The sequence below is a fragment of the Eptatretus burgeri genome, chromosome 1 (assembly GCF_056783735.1).
Source record: "Eptatretus burgeri isolate ZD-2024b chromosome 1, Ebu_testis_v1, whole genome shotgun sequence".
In the NCBI taxonomy this organism is placed as follows: Eukaryota; Metazoa; Chordata; class Myxini; order Myxiniformes; family Myxinidae; genus Eptatretus; species Eptatretus burgeri.
In genome coordinates, this window is record NC_140961.1 from 67112043 (window position 1) to 67129404 (window position 17362).

Below are 17362 nucleotides of genomic sequence, written 5' to 3' on the forward strand. Positions count from 1 at the left end.
TTTAAAAGCAGAAAGTTTTAATCATAAGCATCCATTAACGATCACCAAACTTGACAATTCAAGGCATTTAAGTAATCTTACAGAATGCTATCTATTGATTTCAAGCCAAAGTGGATGCTCAGTTTCATCAGAATCATTCACTTAATTGCTGATTGATCTGGAATTGTAAAAATGGAGATCTCGACTGGTGGGAGGAGGGGGTTGGAACAAGGTTGAAAAGACTGAGGAAAAGAGAGAGAGAGGACTGGAAGGTTCGGAGCATATTGTGGGTATGGTGGGAAGGGGGGAGGGGAGAGGGGGAGGATGAAGGGTGGGGAGTGGGGAATGGAAGGTAAATGAGAGTGTTTAAAATTTACCTTCATGGATATATGTTATGGTGGATACCTCACAAGCGGTATGCAATCTGACTCTGGAACGCGAATGTAGACAAAATGACCAGCACAATGTCTTCTTTACCTTATCATTATCTGTGCTGCATTACCAATCTTGACTTGAAAACACAATAGGAACTTTCAATCACAATTAAACCCACAAACATCAAACATGATTTTTAAAAATGATCCCATTAAAACCCCCAACATAAACTATTATAATCAAGACACAATCACATCATTTTCTCCTTTGATTGGCATGCAGTTTGCCTAGTACTGCATCACATAATTTGAAAATCTGTTAGAGATTCATAAAAGATAATCTTAGAAGTTTATCAGGTGGACCAACAGATTTCCTCACATTCTGACAGAGTCGAGCAGAACTGGAATCAATTGTTTTTTGATGCAATCACACTGTCTCCACTAGCAAATGCATACCATGCCTCCATGGGGCCCTGCAGCATCTCGACTCAATACAAATCACACTCAAATTGGTTCCAATCCAGGGATAATCTCTGCGACGAACCTTCCGGATAAGTTGGGTTTCATTTTGCCTTTGACGTTACGAATGTAATAATTGCGTGAACATGTCAAATATCATCATGTGCACGTCTCAAATTGCGTGGAGATAATGGCCTTGTTGTTTGGCCAAAGAAAAGGCTAACATAATACGGATGTTATCCATGAGTGCTACGTACAGATAGTATTTGTGAGTGCTACATGCAAACAGGGCTGACACAATAACCTACATGTATGTGCAATCACCTCGAGCTTTTTCGGCTGGGTTGGAATATCGATCCCGCCATAAACTGTCATCCGGACGTTTAACATGCAGGGCAATTCATCAATGTGTGTGCCGTTCGGGGGGGGGGGGGGAGGAAGTTAAGCCAGAGGGCCCGTCTGCCAGCACTAACCATTGGTGGATGTTAAGGATGAACAAATGACAAATTCCTGCCAAAACTGCGCGTATCAAGTGGGCTTGTCTTCTCGGATGTCCCTTGACATCAGCTTGCGCCTTGCACACCTTGCTATCTCAAAGTGATGATGATGACAAGCTAGCGAGTTCTCAGTGTTTCTGAAATTAGCCTGAAGAGTGAGAAACCCCTGAAAGAAACTTTTTAGACTCATCAATGTCCACAAATGTGGCCTGGGCTGTGGCAGTCAGAGTTCCTTCCCTGATTCACAAACTCACTTAACTAAGTAACCAAAAACAGAACGGTAGTTCCAGTTTTCATCCAATAATTTATCGACCAAAACAAATGTCGAAATTCCCCATCCAGCTCTGAGCAAATGTGTATTTTTTAAAATTGCTTTACACACCGTTTTGTTTCCATTATCACAGCATTTTATGTCTCCAGTAGTCGCCTTCTTCATGATTTTCAAAAGCATCGCATAATCGTGCAACAAAATCTGATCAGTGAATAACAGAAATTTTTCTTCATTCCAAACAGTTTCTGAATTTCGTAATCTATACAAACAATGGAATATGATTCTACATGCATTATAGTACGACATTGTTGATTTTTTTTTGCGGTCGGAAGATGGATGTAAACTGGATCAAATTCTCCCGAGAGTGGTGCGTTGTACAGTTGTGTACGACGCAATGGTTTAGGTTTCTTGTGATGCTATAATGGGGACAGAAAACCTGATTACTGCCCAATATGGTGCCGGCATGAATACGTTCCAAAATTGCTAGTGAAGATGAGGAATTGGAACCATCTTATATTTGTGTTCAAAAATGATCGAATCTCAACTTCCCACCTTTCCTCAACACATCGACCTCACATCTCCTTCGCTTTGCTCCTCTCACCGCCACATATTATCGACAGTTTATACTCCATCACTTCATTAACCTCGAAGCTCACTTCTTTCCTTCATCGTTTTCCTCCTTCTCTTCCTTTTCTCATTGTTATTTTTCCACATTATATAGAGATACAATATATAGATGGATCCTTCTTGCCACAGCATTCACCAGACATGCTTGTCAACCACATGAACCTTAATCACCTGAAATATATAGATAAATATATATATAGATATATATCATCACAAAAAACAAAAGTACTTCATTAGTGCATGACCAAGTGTCACAAATCAAAAACAATCAAGCACATACAACATTCAGACCAGAATTCAAGCTCTGGTAGCCGTAAGAAACAATGAATGCCCCAGAAAGTAAAAGACACCTTATGTCATAAAACATGATGATATAACTTCAAGCATGATTATTTCACCCGACCCATTACATTTTCAAGCATATTTCTCCCCGTCTCCCCACCACTCCTTTTCAAATAAAGAAGAAACCAGTTTCAAGCACATGAGTTTTCAACTCAAGAACAACTTTTCCAGCTGCTTCCTAGTGTCTTCTGGTGAGGTCACCGTGTGGCCAGTTGTACGCTCATCTTCAAATATCTCATGATCATTTCCTCCCTAGATACACACCAGTCAGCAAAATGAGCGGTCTGGTGCAGTCTATAGACGACCTTCAGTATATTTTATTGTGAACCGTCATTATTTACAATGAGCAACATTGCAATCACATGAAAATTTTTAAAAGCAAAGGGTGTTCATTTCTCCAATACAAAATACCCTTTTATAGTCAATTCTATTCAAACCCTACTTTGAAGTCACCTGAAAAACATAGCCGAACATTGATGAGTTCATGATTTTGTGTATAGCACATGGTTGCTGGTTTACATAATCGCTGGGAGTGCGGCTACACTGCTGATGCAGGGCCCTTTTGTATGTTGGAGTAGGAATTTTTTTGTTTTTTTTCAGAATGCCGGCGAAAACTCAACTTGTCGTCACGAAAGACACCATGAGGATCTTTAACATCCACAACCATTTGTGAGGATCTTTAACATCCACCAACTAATGCTGGCAGATGGGACATCCAGTTTAATGTCCATCCGAGGGATGTCACACACATCGATATCCTGCCCTGCCTAGGAAACAATAGGTTGACAGTTTATAGCTGGGCCAAGATTTGAACCCAGGATGGACAGCTCAGAGGCGAATGCCCATACCTCTCAGCTATCACTGACTCTCGTGTATATATATATATATATATTGGTAAAAATCTGAGTCCTTCCTCCCACTCCTGACTGTTGCATTCTGTTGCACTCCTGCACGCAATGGCTTATGATGAATTACTGCGACCTTGTCACAGCCTGCACTCCGTGACATTCTCCCCAAAAACTTTTAAACGGCAGTTTTAGCAGCTCATGTCGAGGCTTGGGGGAAATCTTCATGGATTTTGGGAGGATTAAAGGCTCCACAAAAAGATGCTGCAGGAACAGTAATCGATTAGCATCATGAATAATAAAAAAAACAAAAGGCTCCCTGCAGAGAGAAATGGAACAAAACCCAAGTACACAGGAATTTTACATAGAACAAAAAGGTGGCTCATGACAAAATGACATTTTAAGAAAAGCAGCAATGGAATCTGCCCCCAATGTGACACGAAATACATATTTAACTATATTTTATTGAATCTCTGGTTATTGTGGAAGGTCGTACATAAAACCACGCATGCCAATAACAACAATATATATTTGTGTACTTCTTCGACGACGTTAAGCAAAAGGTCATTGTTGGCTTTTGGCGCAGCGTAACATTCTGGAAACAAACAATTTTTGTGACCCTTTTGCAATCCCAAAACTACATCCGACTAGGAACTACACAGTAAGCTTTCGGAAGGGGTTTAAAAATAAATAAATAAATAAATAAATAAATAAATAAATAAATAACACCGACACCGACTGATATATTTTGGAAGTACAAACATCCCAGACATTTCTCGTTTTTCAGGGTTTTTTCATCCTGGATATCATTACAAAATAAATATTTCTGCACAAAAAATTAATAAATTAAGCAACAATTTTTAAACCGCGAAATAAACTGGATTTCAAATTACAGAAACATATTGGTCATGTGTACACGGAAATTGATGGAGAGTTACACTAATAGTACATGATAAAATGTACCATACTCTTTACAGAGACTTTGGTTCTGCGAAAGCCTAAAGCAGTTTACTGGCAAGGGTTATACTGGGTGGTGGTTTGCCATTGCCTTCCCAATGTGGTTTGTCCATGCTCTATCCTTTTAAATGCTAAGCTGAGAGCAAGGAAGCAATACGTACTATTTTTAGCTCACCTGAACTTTAGTCCGGTGATCTTATGCAATCGAGCAGTGTCCGTAGGTACCAAACGCACGGTTTTGATGAGACTTGGCCACAAGCTTCATATCTGATGCCAAACGAAGGTGGACTGACCGCATTAAAATTTGCACTCATTAACGGGTTGAAATCAGGTCTAAAACGCTCAAAAAAAAAACAATCCTGCCCGAACCTACAAGGGGCGTTGCACCTGTAAACATGTATTGCTGTAATCAGCATCGAGAGGGTTTCCATTCAAGCAATCATGTGATCAGATGCTGTGCCTGAACAAAAGTTTGATATTTTATTTTGTCATTGACTGTTGCTCCTGATCCAGGTGAGCTTCAGGACCCTTGGTCCTATTTTTTTTAATCTTTGGTAAGACTTGGATGGGTTTGAACTGCTGATCTCCCCCAGAGATAGAGTGGAAGCTCAAAGCATTACACCACCGACGACTGAGTAATTCATAATATATGTCTAGAGCCTGGTGTTGGCTTAGTGGTTAGGGTAGCCGGTTGGGATCCGAGGGTCCTGCGTTCAAGCCCCGTTGGGCCGCTGAATTAATACACCAGGGGGTTGACTCAGCCTGTCATCCTTCCAAGGTCGGCGAAATGAGTACCAGTGTGTACTGGTGGAAGGGCACTGCATTAGCGACACAGTCATGCTTCCAAAAAAATGAAAGCTACCCCAGCAGCTGAGCTGCCATCTCTTCCCAGCTCAATTTTCATCGTGGTGCCATTTCTAGGGTAGTGACCCAAATTGACAGTTCATGGAGAGACCTCGTTCACCCAAGGCTTACAACAATTCGTGAAGATCATCGTCTTGCCAACCTTGTCTTGTTTTTGCAGAAAGCATGAATCACCATTATTTATAAACAAACAAACAAACAAACACAAATAAACCATCTTTATGGGAAAACGATGACACCCAAGCACAACCACCAACCATTAACAGATCATCTTAGTTGTTTTTGATGTTTACAAGATACCCATTACAAGTTGTTGATCTGCCTTCTTCGCTCATCCTTGGATATGTTGTTTGGCCATTTCCCCCCCCCCCCCCCAATAATCCTCTTCCAGCCTCAGAGATCAAAATGATCTCGTTTTTGTTTACTTGTCTGCATCAGAATCCAGCACTCGACTTCATTCAATACTACAGGAATGAACACGGTATCATCGATCCTGAATTTTGCTTTTAGACACGCGTCTTCATTTCAGTGTGCTGTAATGGAGTTCTTAAAGGCTACATCGCTTTCTGTGAACTTGCTTCTCAGATAGACAAGGTGGCTGACCTTTTTCTAGCTTGCCTGATCCCATGACTTGGCGAAAACAAAATAATTAATGTCTGTGATGAAAGCTAAAAAAAATAAATCGATAAAAGATTCAAACCAAGTACGAACTTTCAATCCCGAACCCCTTTATCCCCAAACACAACAGAATTCACCATATTTGATAACTGTTGGTAAAAATCGAGGTGTACACAAGGGTCATCCCAAGCAATCTGTCATCCCACCGACATAAGTGACAGTACAATTGACAAACTTTATTCACGTCCCATTATTCTTCATATTCTCGATCCTCTTCGACGCACTTATGCCTGGTGTTGGCTTAGGATCCTAAGTTCCTGAGTTCAAACCCCCCTTGACTGTTGAATTAATACCAGGTGGGGTTCACTCGGCCTGTCATCCTTCCGAGGTCGGCAAAATGAGTGCCAGCTTGCTGGTATACCGTGTCGGAGTGGCGACCCGTCCAGGATTGTACCCAATAGCCAAGGAGACCGTTTAGGCAGCACCAACGCTCTGCACAGAGTATGGTCCCAATCTCCTCCTCCTTCAACGCACTTGATGCAGAGGTCAGCCAACTTTTTGATCCCAGCACAGGAGCGATACGCGTGGCTGTGTTAACCCCTTCATCAGATGCAAAGCATATTATCCTTCGCTAGTTTTTCATTTTGAAGAAGTGTAATAAAATGCATGGACTAAAATCCCTGCATATGTGTGCGAGGCAAAATTTTCCACTGCCAGAACTCTTTGAATTATTTGGTTACAATCACTCACAAGAGGATTCAAATGGGGGAAAAGAGCACAGTGGATGCAAATTAAGGATTTACATTAACCATTGAATTACCTATTGTTGTTACGTTGGAGTGGGATGATAATTAGGTGTTAGAAAGATGATAATTAGGTGGACCGTGTGCTTGAGTATATTTAAACACTCTTGTGTAACAGGGACCTGTAAGAAGACGTTGTCTTGTTATTATGTCTGCTGTGAGAGGGGCAGTGTTGAAATACGCATCAGGTAGGAAAGCAGTACTTGTTTTGTCTTTTCTGTAAACCAGGTGAGGCACCAGGTGAGTTAAGAAGAAAAAGAGGTGAATTCATAGGTGACAGCAATTCGTGTTTGGGCTGATAAACCCCCCCTTCATGGCATGAGCTCTTGGTAATGGGCGTTTTGACGTGGTGCGGGCATTACAAGGACCATGGGGGGAGGGGATAAAAGACCCTGTGCACGTGCTGTTCATTCTCTTGGGTCTGGCAGCCTATCCAGAACTCTTGCGTCTGCCGGCTTCACCTCATTTGGGTTCCGTGTTCTCCCTCCCTACTTATGGCAAGTGAGATCTCGCTGGCCACCTCAATTCCACTTGGGTCCCTCGTGTGATTCCGTCCATTCTGTAGGAACTTAATTACTAACCTACTATCAACCGGGTCGACATTAAAAGACCTGTAGACGTGACAGTAATTATTATTACTATTATTTGCAAAAATATATGTTGGTAAGTGACTCCGTAACCACAAGACTAAACCATAGTCATTGGCAGTTCACTGCTACTAACGTGGTGCTCGAGTTATTTAGCATATAATGTGATTTGTGCCAAGGATAACGTATCTTTTGCAGTTTGGGGAGTCCAAATTATCAGTGTTCGACACTATTTTTCAGAGGGGAGCCGCTTTTTCCGATAAGACGTGTGAGAGCCATTACACCACCTGCAGGACTCCATAATGACTGCTATTAAGCCCTGCACCCACATACTCTTCTTCGTTGTGGTTAAGTGGGCTGCAAGCATAATTGTTTCTATACTGCCATCTACTGATGTCGTAGTGTTATTTTTATACTTTGCGTTGGAACACTTATTTGAAACCATTGGGTCAATTTGATAGCATTTATGGCAGATTATGATGGAGTGTTTTCTCATTTGTGTATTATCGGCAGCATGCTCAGGGCCGCACTTTAGGCCACCAGGAGCTGCCAGTGGCTCGCGGGCCATGCAATGAAGAACAGAGGTCTTCTAATGGTGTCAGCAATGTTTTTAACTTGTTTCGGTGAGCTCTTCTTCACCAAACATGTTGCACCGATAACTGATGGTATCATGACAGTCCGGATGTCACACATCCACTGAATTTCAGTCTCTAAGTCCATAAATTAGGACAGACATTTGGTGTCTTTTGCTGTTACATTCTTTCACTCTGATGGGACAGATGCATCTCTCAAAAGGCACTGTATTATTCTTCCTGTCCTTAATAACGACGATTGGGTTGTCGGGCTTGATTACTTTGTCGGTGTGAATCATGATGAGGTACAAGATTGTTGCTTCTTCATTGAACGTGGTGCTCGAGTTATTTGAACCATTGAACGTGGTGCTATTTCATGGTTGATGTTGGTATCATCTTTCTCGTACACCAACGTTGTAATCCTTACAGATGTGCCAGTGTATATACTGCACAACTCCATTGCGTCAATGCACGTACTTGATTGCCACAGAGCGGCACACATTGCCATAATGTGATCAAGAGGGTAAATGTGTTCGTGGAAAGCCCCATAGGTACTGTTGCCGCACATTTTTAGGATACTCCCGTGGATGTATTTCGTGCTTCGTGCCCAATCTTGCATTGACTGCAATCAAGATAGTCTCACCTTGCAGATCACAACTTTGCACCCATCAGAATGACGCCGATTAGTCTATGAAAGCATGCTGCGAGTTCCATGGGAATTGCCCGTGAAATGTTTTCTTCGTCCTATGAGGCTCCATGGTTCTCTTCTTCCTTCTCATTGCCTTTTTGTTCCTCTTCACTACTTATACTCCTGATCTATCATAAGTATGTACCTGTTCTGGGCCCACTTCCACTGTGCGACGGTTGACCAGTCTTAGAAAAGAATAGGCAGAGAGTCTTGCTGATATTTTGAATTGAACTCGTCAAATCATACAGCTGATAATCTCTCATATCATAAGAATTGTGCCAATTATGACTAAAGCATGAAATTTCTACCAGTGTTTGTACATGCCATAAGCTTCATTTTCAGATCGAGAGGTAAGGCAGATTTGATCTCTGAGGACCGTGAGAGGTCAATGACCTCAAAGTATCAAAATATTGATGTTTGGCGTCATTGGTTTAATGGTAAACATGTTTATGATGTACAAACCATGCATTTGTGTTCCAATAAAAGTGTCTACATATTCCACACAGCGTTGGTAATTATTTACAGGTGTCTAGCTTTGACCTCTGAGGACAGTGAGAGGTCAATGACCTAAAAATATCAAAATATTGATGTTTGGCTTCATTCGTTAATGGTAAACATGTTTATGATGTACAAACCATGCATTTGTGTTCCAACAGAAGTGTCTACATATTCCACACAGTGTTGGTAGTTATTTACAGATGTCTAGCTTTGACCTACTGGTCCTTGACACGAGAGACATCATGGACACCCCAGTGGCAGAAACTGTGAGGAGCAGTACACAAAGTTTGTTGAAGAAAGACTGCAACTATGCACGAAGCCAGTTACAGAAACACTGCCCTAGAACAAGTTGCCACTCTTCAGTCGGCCACAGACCAAGACGTAGTCAAAGCAGCAGATCCAACTCGCCGCAGTGAAGAGTGACTGTAGTCTCTTCTCGAGGCTGTATATTGCCTGCCAATCACATGATGGGGATCTGGACCAGTTCTTCTGCCACGAGAACCAGGCAGCCCCACCAGCATTATCAACAGGAGGAAAACTGCGCCTTGGAGTCAAAGCAGATCCACTACACTGCCTGAAATCAGACCAACCCGAAACCACAAGCGCACCTGGGGTTGATGCCACAATCCTTGACGGAGCAGCTCTTTTTCAAATGCTCAATCCTGTAACGGCAAAGACCTTTGAAGAGTATGTGAACACAGTCTTTGCACCTTACATCTCCACTCAACTCGAAAAGGTCAACAGACTCGACCTCATCTGGGATGTATATCTACCTGACAGCCTGAAAGGCATGACCAGACAGAAGAGGGGCAAGGGCGTCAGGAAGAGAGTGGCTCCCTCTACCGTCATGCCTAAGAACTGGAAGGACTTCCTTCATGTGGATCAAAACAAGACTGAGCTCTTTGGTTTCCTGTCACGAGAGGCCATTCGTCTTCCAATAGTAGATGGCAAGGAAATGTATGCAACATGTGGAACTGAGGTCCTGTGCTCTCCTGCCGAGTCCGACTTGACCAGCCTTGCCCCATGTTCACACAAGGAGGCGGACACTCGCCTGCTTCTACATGTGGCAGATGCTGTGCAGAAGGGGATCAGGAAGGTGGCCATACGCACTGTGGATACTGATGTCGTGGTGCTGGCTGTGGCTTCATTCGACAACATCAATCCTGACGAGCTGTGGATAGCTCTTGGTACTGGATACAGCTTCCGGTACATAGCTGTTCACCAACTGGCTGCCGCCATGAACCAAAGACAATGTGCTACTCTCCCCATCTTCCATGCCCTCACAGGGTGCGACATTGTGTCTTTTTTTCGCTGGCAGAGGGAAGAATACTGCCTGGGAGATTTGGAAAGTGTTCCCACAGGTGACTGTTGTCTTTGAAGAACTCTTACGCATGCCAAGTGATGTCAGTGAGGAGTCAATGTCACTGCTGGAGCGCTTCGTTGTGCTGATGTATGACCGCACCAGTGACACCATGGAAGTGAACGATGCTAGGAAACAGCTCTTCGCACACAAGTCTAGGGCTCAAGAAAACATTCCCCCAACGCAGGCAGCACTCCAGCAGCACATCAAGTGTGCATCTCTCCAGGGCAACTGCTGGAACCAAACTCTGGTCCTGAATCCAGAGTTACCAATCCAATCTGACTGGGGCTGGACAAAGGAGGCCTCTGGGTGGCAGCCTCTTTGGACGACACTGCCAGAGGCATCAAAATCTTGCCACGAACTGATCCACTGCGGCTGCGAGAAGGGATGTACCGGCCGCTGCAAGCGCACCAAGGCTGCACACAAGTGCACTGCATTATGTGCATGTTCGGGAGACTGTTCGGTGCAATCAGACACCTTTATATTTATGCGTCTATATGGATAATGTGCGTGTATTACATGTACCGGTATGTACTATACGTGTGTCTGAGGTAACTGACCTCACTGTACCTTAAGCTTATAGACTATGTTCAGTGCACATTGAAAATTAAGGTTGCACAGATGATCTTACAACACGATTTCATGCAAGCTGTTCTGGACACCACAATAACCTAAATGTGTATTTCAATAAATTTGTTTTCTGAGGTCACTGACCTCATTTAAAGCACTTGTTCAGTCATGGTTGCATCCTGTGATTATGTATAAAGGTTCTCCAGAAGATAAAGGGACCAACACATGGCAACATACCTTTTTAATGATTCCCAAAACAGACAAACTGCACCAGAATCGTGAAAAAAATGACAATTTCAATGTAATTGAGGTCATTGACCTCTCACTATCCTCAGACCTCAAATCCGACTTACCTCCCGATCTGAAAATGAAGCTTATGGTGTGTACTAAAACTGGTAAAAAATTTCAAGCTTTAGTCGTAATTTGCACAATTGTTATGATTATCGGCTGCACTAAAATGTATTCATCGTGAGAACATTACAGATATGTGGCGAGGCCACCATCAAAATTTTATTAACAACAATTTTTAAAATATTATTATTATTAACACAACTCTGCAGCATTTGAAACTTCTTCATTTCATGAGCACGAACTAGAATTCTGGAGATGCTCCAATTAGCTGTAAACAGGCATTTTTGAAAGCAGGAAAGAGGTTAAAAGATGTCATGACCACAGAGAGAATTAATGTTCCTACCGGAGATGTTCTGTCACCAAAGAAGTGGATGCAGGCAAGGCCCTCCTTGGCTAGAATGTCCAAGCAAAAGCGCTTGTCCCAGCCATCCGGGAACACATCAAAACTAATCTGTCCCCCTGGAAAACCAAGAAGAAGAAGAAATAGAAGAACAAGAAGAACAACAACATCAACAGCAACATGGAACTCACATTCACCACAGTTAAAAGTTCAGTTTGCATATTTCAGCCTGATTTTAAATGAACTCGCATCGAAATATGGTCTAAATTTAGACAACTTACGGCAAGCTTCATCCATCACCGGCAAAACAGCATGTAAACAGCGCAACACAAACGCCAGAATTTGGGCCCGGTGGTAAAAAAAAAAGCGTGATGTTTACACAAATTGCTTGGTGAGACGTCGAAAGTGCATCGAGAAGTGTGAAGAGTCATCAAGGGTGGCAAGATCACACAGTCGGAAACCTGTTCATCATATTGTTGTTCAATTTGGATTCAAATCCCAATGGGTCAGATTTAACCAGAAACATCTGTTATGAACTGCAGGCCCTTATATTAGCACAGAACTGGAATAAGGAGTTGCTTATTCACAAACTAGTTAATCTCTTGTAAACTTGGATTGGTGTGTATGTGTGTGTGTGTGTGTGTGTGTGCGCGCCAGACGTCACCATTTTACTCAGAGATGGCAGAACGGATGTTCAACAAACCTCCAGATGTTCATCAGTAAGTGTCATGGAGTGTTTCAGGTCAAAAAAAAAGGAAAAATTGAAAATTTTGAAAAAATAAAATAAAATAAATGAATACATTTTTTTTTTTTTTTTAAAGATAAGAAATTTAAAATATATATATATATATCGCTTCTTAGTGCCTCATCCTTTGTAGCTGTGTGAAAGGTAATATTAAATGATCCCCTATTAATATTTCATATTAAATTGTAGCATCGGGCAATGCCGGGAATTCCTGCTCGACATTTAAAATTACTATATTCTTAATTGTTTTGCATTGTTTATTCCATAAATATTATCATCACTTATATAGCACATCCCAACTAACGTTTCAACATCTGATAAGGTATCGTGAGGTTTCATGGAGAAATCGTTTTGCTCATAGTTCAGTCGCTTGCAACAGGAGTGATAACTTAAGGTAGGAATTCGTTGTTTGGCCGGAATGCTGGCAATAACTTGCTGACACTTAATCAGAAGACATCATCGGATGAAACTGACGTTGAGGTCCATCTTAGGGAAATCCATCCATCCATTAGGACCATACTCTGTGCAGAGCGTTGGTGCTGCCTAAGCAGTCTCCTTGGCTCTTGGACACAATCCTGGACGGGTCGCCACTCCGACATAGGATACCAGCGTGCTGGCACTCATTTTGACAACCTTGGAAGGATGACAGGCAGTCAACCCCACCTGGTATTAATTCAACACCCAGTGGGTGAGGATGCCAAGCCCACCACCCTAACCATTAAGCCAACACCAGGCATCATCTTTGGGACAGCAAACTTCATAATCTAATGCTCTGTCTATGAAACACCAATCTGAGGTTTATAGTTGTGCCGAGAATCAAACCCAGACTAGGCAGCTCAAAAGTGAGTACACTACCTCTGTACCATGAATATATCGTTTATTACAGCGCGGCGACATCGCGCTGTTATATAATTGGCTATTGTCCTGTGTCTTCTGTCACGTCTTCTGTCACATTTATGGCCGTGTACATCCCTTTGATCTGAGGGCTATAAATAGGAATTTGTCCAATGTCACAACTCAAGGGTGCAAATTGACGGCCGCCCGGTCGCCAATGGCGCCTAACTTTTGTGCTGGGCGGGTACACAATACTGCCTTTCCTGCCCGGCTGGCGAATCACCGGTGATTCCTGTTATTTTGTACGAGCTTCTCTACTAGTTTTCTCAACTAGAACTACTGTTTTTGTCCGCAGAAATCCGTAGAAATCACCGGTAATTCTGTGGCGGCCATTTTGTCTTTTTTCATCTCGTTCCAAATCGCGCGTGATTGTGCGAGATTTGACGGTTTGGCGCGGTTTGGACGCATTTTCTCATTCCCAGGTTGGTTAAATGAGTGAATTTGGGTGAATGAGTGAGTTTGATGGGTGAGGTTAGGTGAATGAGTTGGATGAGCCTTTTGGGTTAATGAGTGAGGTTAGATGAATGAGTGAGTTTGATGGGTGAGGTTAGGTGGATGAGTGAGTTTATATGTCATGTTCGATGGACGAGTAGTACCCCCACCATTATCCATCACCCACAACCCCCCCCCCATCATCCATCAGCCACAACCACCCCCACAACCACAAAAATGCCTCCCCCACCCAGCACTACTCACAACCCCCTTGCCCCCCCCATCACCCACACAAAAAAGGTCCCCCCCCATCACCCACAATCTTCTCATCCCTGCATCATCCCCCCACCCCCACCCCACTCATCAAACTCACTCATGTGAGTATATTAAAAGTGTTTGATATCAAACTTGTGACTTTTGTCTTTATTTTATCGGGCCGGTAGAAATTCTGCTGGGCCGGTAACTTTTTCTAGTCACCGGCCCAGGATAAAAATGTTAATTTGCACCCCTGCAACTCTTCCCATCATGCATGCTAATTCACCGCGTCTACATTTAAATTTAATCACTGCAAAATTGTTTCATCATCCTTAACCTAGACTTTTACTGCCCCCAGCCGCGCGATATCGAAGTATTCGCTTCTTGTTCTTTTTAAATTTGCCTGTTTCATATTTTGGACATTAAATTTAAATTTGAACATTTTATCACATTATTACACAAGCAGGAGTTGTGAGTGCTGGTGAAGTGACTCGAGTTAAAAAATAATAATAATAATAATAATAATAATAATAATAATAATAATAATAATAAATTAGTGGCAAGCAATCCAAAGGTGTGCCAGAGTTCGCTCAATCAAATGACGATGATGATCACATTATTCAGACCGATTACCAAATAAAGGGTAGGTCTCTTCATGCCATGAAGGATGCCACCAAGTCCTGGTAGGTGTTTTTCTGGAAGTTAATCAATACAACACATCATGTAATTTGGCAAAGGAGGTTGAAGATAATAACCATGATTACATCATTAAAATTTATCCAAAAGATGCTTATTTGCCTCAACATCTAACTTCGGTAGCTACGGATGATGTGTAAAATTAATCGTGTTCTACAAGCCTTTCTGGCAGAAAAGTGGCAAGGTAGATGGATGCATTGTCATGCTGAAAGCAGCCTTAACTATCAGAATACAAATGCAACATTGTTAAGAGATTCACAATTCACCCTTAAAGATTCAAAGGAAATAAGATGACAAAAAAAACAAACAAACAAGTTCAAGTCTTTATAAACGATGGCTGTGGCCTAATTGTGCATCAAATGTGGGAAGCATATAACATCTCATCACATTTTATAATCTTCTTTACTGCCTTTGAGAACAAGGGACTTGATAATTAATTGTCAAAGGGACAATACTATGATGACTGAAAACACAGGTGACAACACAATGTAACCACAGGACGTCGCAGCAGGAATTCCTCAAAGCAGTATCTTTGGCCCAATATCTTCAGTTGTTTTATTAATGACCTTCCCCCCATAATAATATTCAGTAGCTGTCTCACGTTATGCTGAGAAGATGTTGGTAGGCCTTCTCTTCAAACTGCTGAAGTACGTGTGGGATCGGTTTGCCTGTGATGATACATTTCAGGTTGTTTTTTTTTTTCCAGCTATGCTGAAGTGGTGATATATGTTCAAATCAGAATGTTATACGACTTAAAGTGGAACTTGGAAGTGATGTCGTGCCAAGCATGATGCCACTCTTGTTGTTCCTGATGATATAGGTTGAGGTGCTGAACATGAAGTGTGGGTTTCTGCAGTGCATTGTTTAGGTAGCATACCCTGCAACCACAGATTACCAATAAGACAGGGTTGCCAACAAAGTAAGCACAGCTCTGTCCAAGATGGAATCAAATTTCCTAAATGCTATTTTAGATGATCCCATCCCCAAGTAAAAGAGTATGCATTCTTTGACACTCCTGATTTGACTCTTTTATATGGTATAGAGGTCTTGAAGGGGTCAGGAGGTGTGTCACTCATTGCATAGTGCCAATCCTCTGCCCTACTGCGACTACAGTGTTGATGTGGATGGCCCAGTTGAGTTTCTGGCAATTTCACGACTTTGCATGATGTTGCCATTGGAGAATTATTGGACGGTGGTGCCAATGAAAGTCTCGGATATCAAGCTAGGGTCTTTCTTGTTATTATCCGTCAAGACGTTCCTGCAGGCTGCCACGTGCTGCTTCATTATGAATGATGATGAAAACTGTGAGATATTAGCAAACAGCCTCACACTTGATCGAGCTAGTAGGAAGTGCCGCCTACATCCACTAAAAGATTAACAAAAATAAATGCTCACGAGATACCATCAGCGATGGTAAAGTCCTCAAAGCAAGCAGAGCAGTCCTGAGGTCATAACCCATCAGATATGGTTTACAAGTCATGAGGATAAAATTAATGAACACACAAGAGGTGACACATAGACTACCAGGTAAACCAAATTATAGATTTCATTACTTAGTAGCATCAGATCTAGTGTGGACTGAGGATCACTGCAAAACAAAACGTCACTCAAATGGAAGAAGTAATGCAAGTCCAGAGAAAAACTTGCTGAAAATGGCTGCTGTAGGACAAAGGTGCAGGCTAGTTTTGCCTGCCATCAAGAGTGATCAGTGAGGGTTGATGAATACACATGAGGACATACCAATGCTGAACTGCAGGCCTTTACCAGCGAACTCCCTCTGCAGATCCTCAACAAATTGTTTCCGAATGCCTTCTTTCTGCGGATAATGAAGTAAGAAAAGAAATACACGCATACGATAACAGAGCTCTCCAACCTTTTGTTTGTTTTTTTAAATCTCCACCACCAAAGGTGGACGGAGGTTATGTTTTCACCCCTGTCTGTCTGTCTGTCTGTCTGTGAGCAGGATTATCTAAAAAATTTAAAGACAGATTTGGACGAAACTTGGTGGACAGGTTGAGTGTGTGACAGGGACAAATTGTTAGATTTTGGTAAAGATCCAGATAATATAATTTTTAAAGTGATCCTTCACCATTGAGAGATAGGGCCAAAAACGATATATGGAACAGTATCTCAAAAAGTTGTGGATGCATTTTGACAAAAACTTGGTGGGATGAGTTGGATACAAAACAAACTGTTCAGCCTGGTGGAAGTATGCACTCAACTGAGTGCTGTTCTAGTTTTACCATGTTATATACAAAACGTTTTGGCAATCTGCACAAAAAAAAAAAATGGTGCATTTTCATTTAAATGCGAACGTTAAAAACAATGCAATTCAAACAGGAAGTTGTGGACATCGTCCTTTGATGCCCTTGCTGAAGCACAATTTACATGGATGCTGTGAGTAATCAACAACTGCATTATTAAAGACCAGGAACAGACAATGAAATAAACACCAGAATATTTTCATCAGTAAAATGCGTAAAGTAACCATTCAATTTACATCGGAATAATAATAATAACAGGAATTATTTTCTTTACAATTAGAATCAAGCTTTAAGACCTGTAGATGATGGGATTTTATTTTGAACCCTTCTTCTGAATAGGAATGGTATTGGCTGTCTTTCAGGCATCCAGAAGGCAGCTGAAGGTGAAGGACCGGTTGAATAGAGCACACAGAGGAGAAGCAAAAGCACCAGAGCAGGATTTTAAAACACAGGCATTGACGGCACTGGGCCCAT

General features: G+C 42.0%; 1 protein-coding gene across 5 annotated transcripts in view; it reads right to left on the reverse strand.

Annotated features, from left to right (window-relative positions):
* Positions 1 to 17362, reverse strand: part of PMM2 (phosphomannomutase 2) — a 42898-nt gene continuing 25536 nt past the window's right edge. For 2 of the 5 annotated variants that reach the window (XM_085886762.1, XM_085886767.1), the window contains exons 7-9: positions 16365 to 16440; positions 11606 to 11721; positions 2849 to 3658 (exon numbers count right to left, since the gene is read on the reverse strand). In XM_085886762.1, the coding sequence (XP_085742888.1) occupies positions 3521 to 3658; positions 11606 to 11721; positions 16365 to 16440 (330 nt within the window). In that variant the 3' untranslated portion in view covers positions 2849 to 3520. Of the gene's footprint in view, positions 2802 to 2848; positions 3659 to 11605; positions 11722 to 16364; positions 16441 to 17362 lie in introns of those variants that run through there. The other 3 variants (XM_085886752.1, XM_085886743.1, XM_085886775.1) reach the window with 2 other exon arrangements.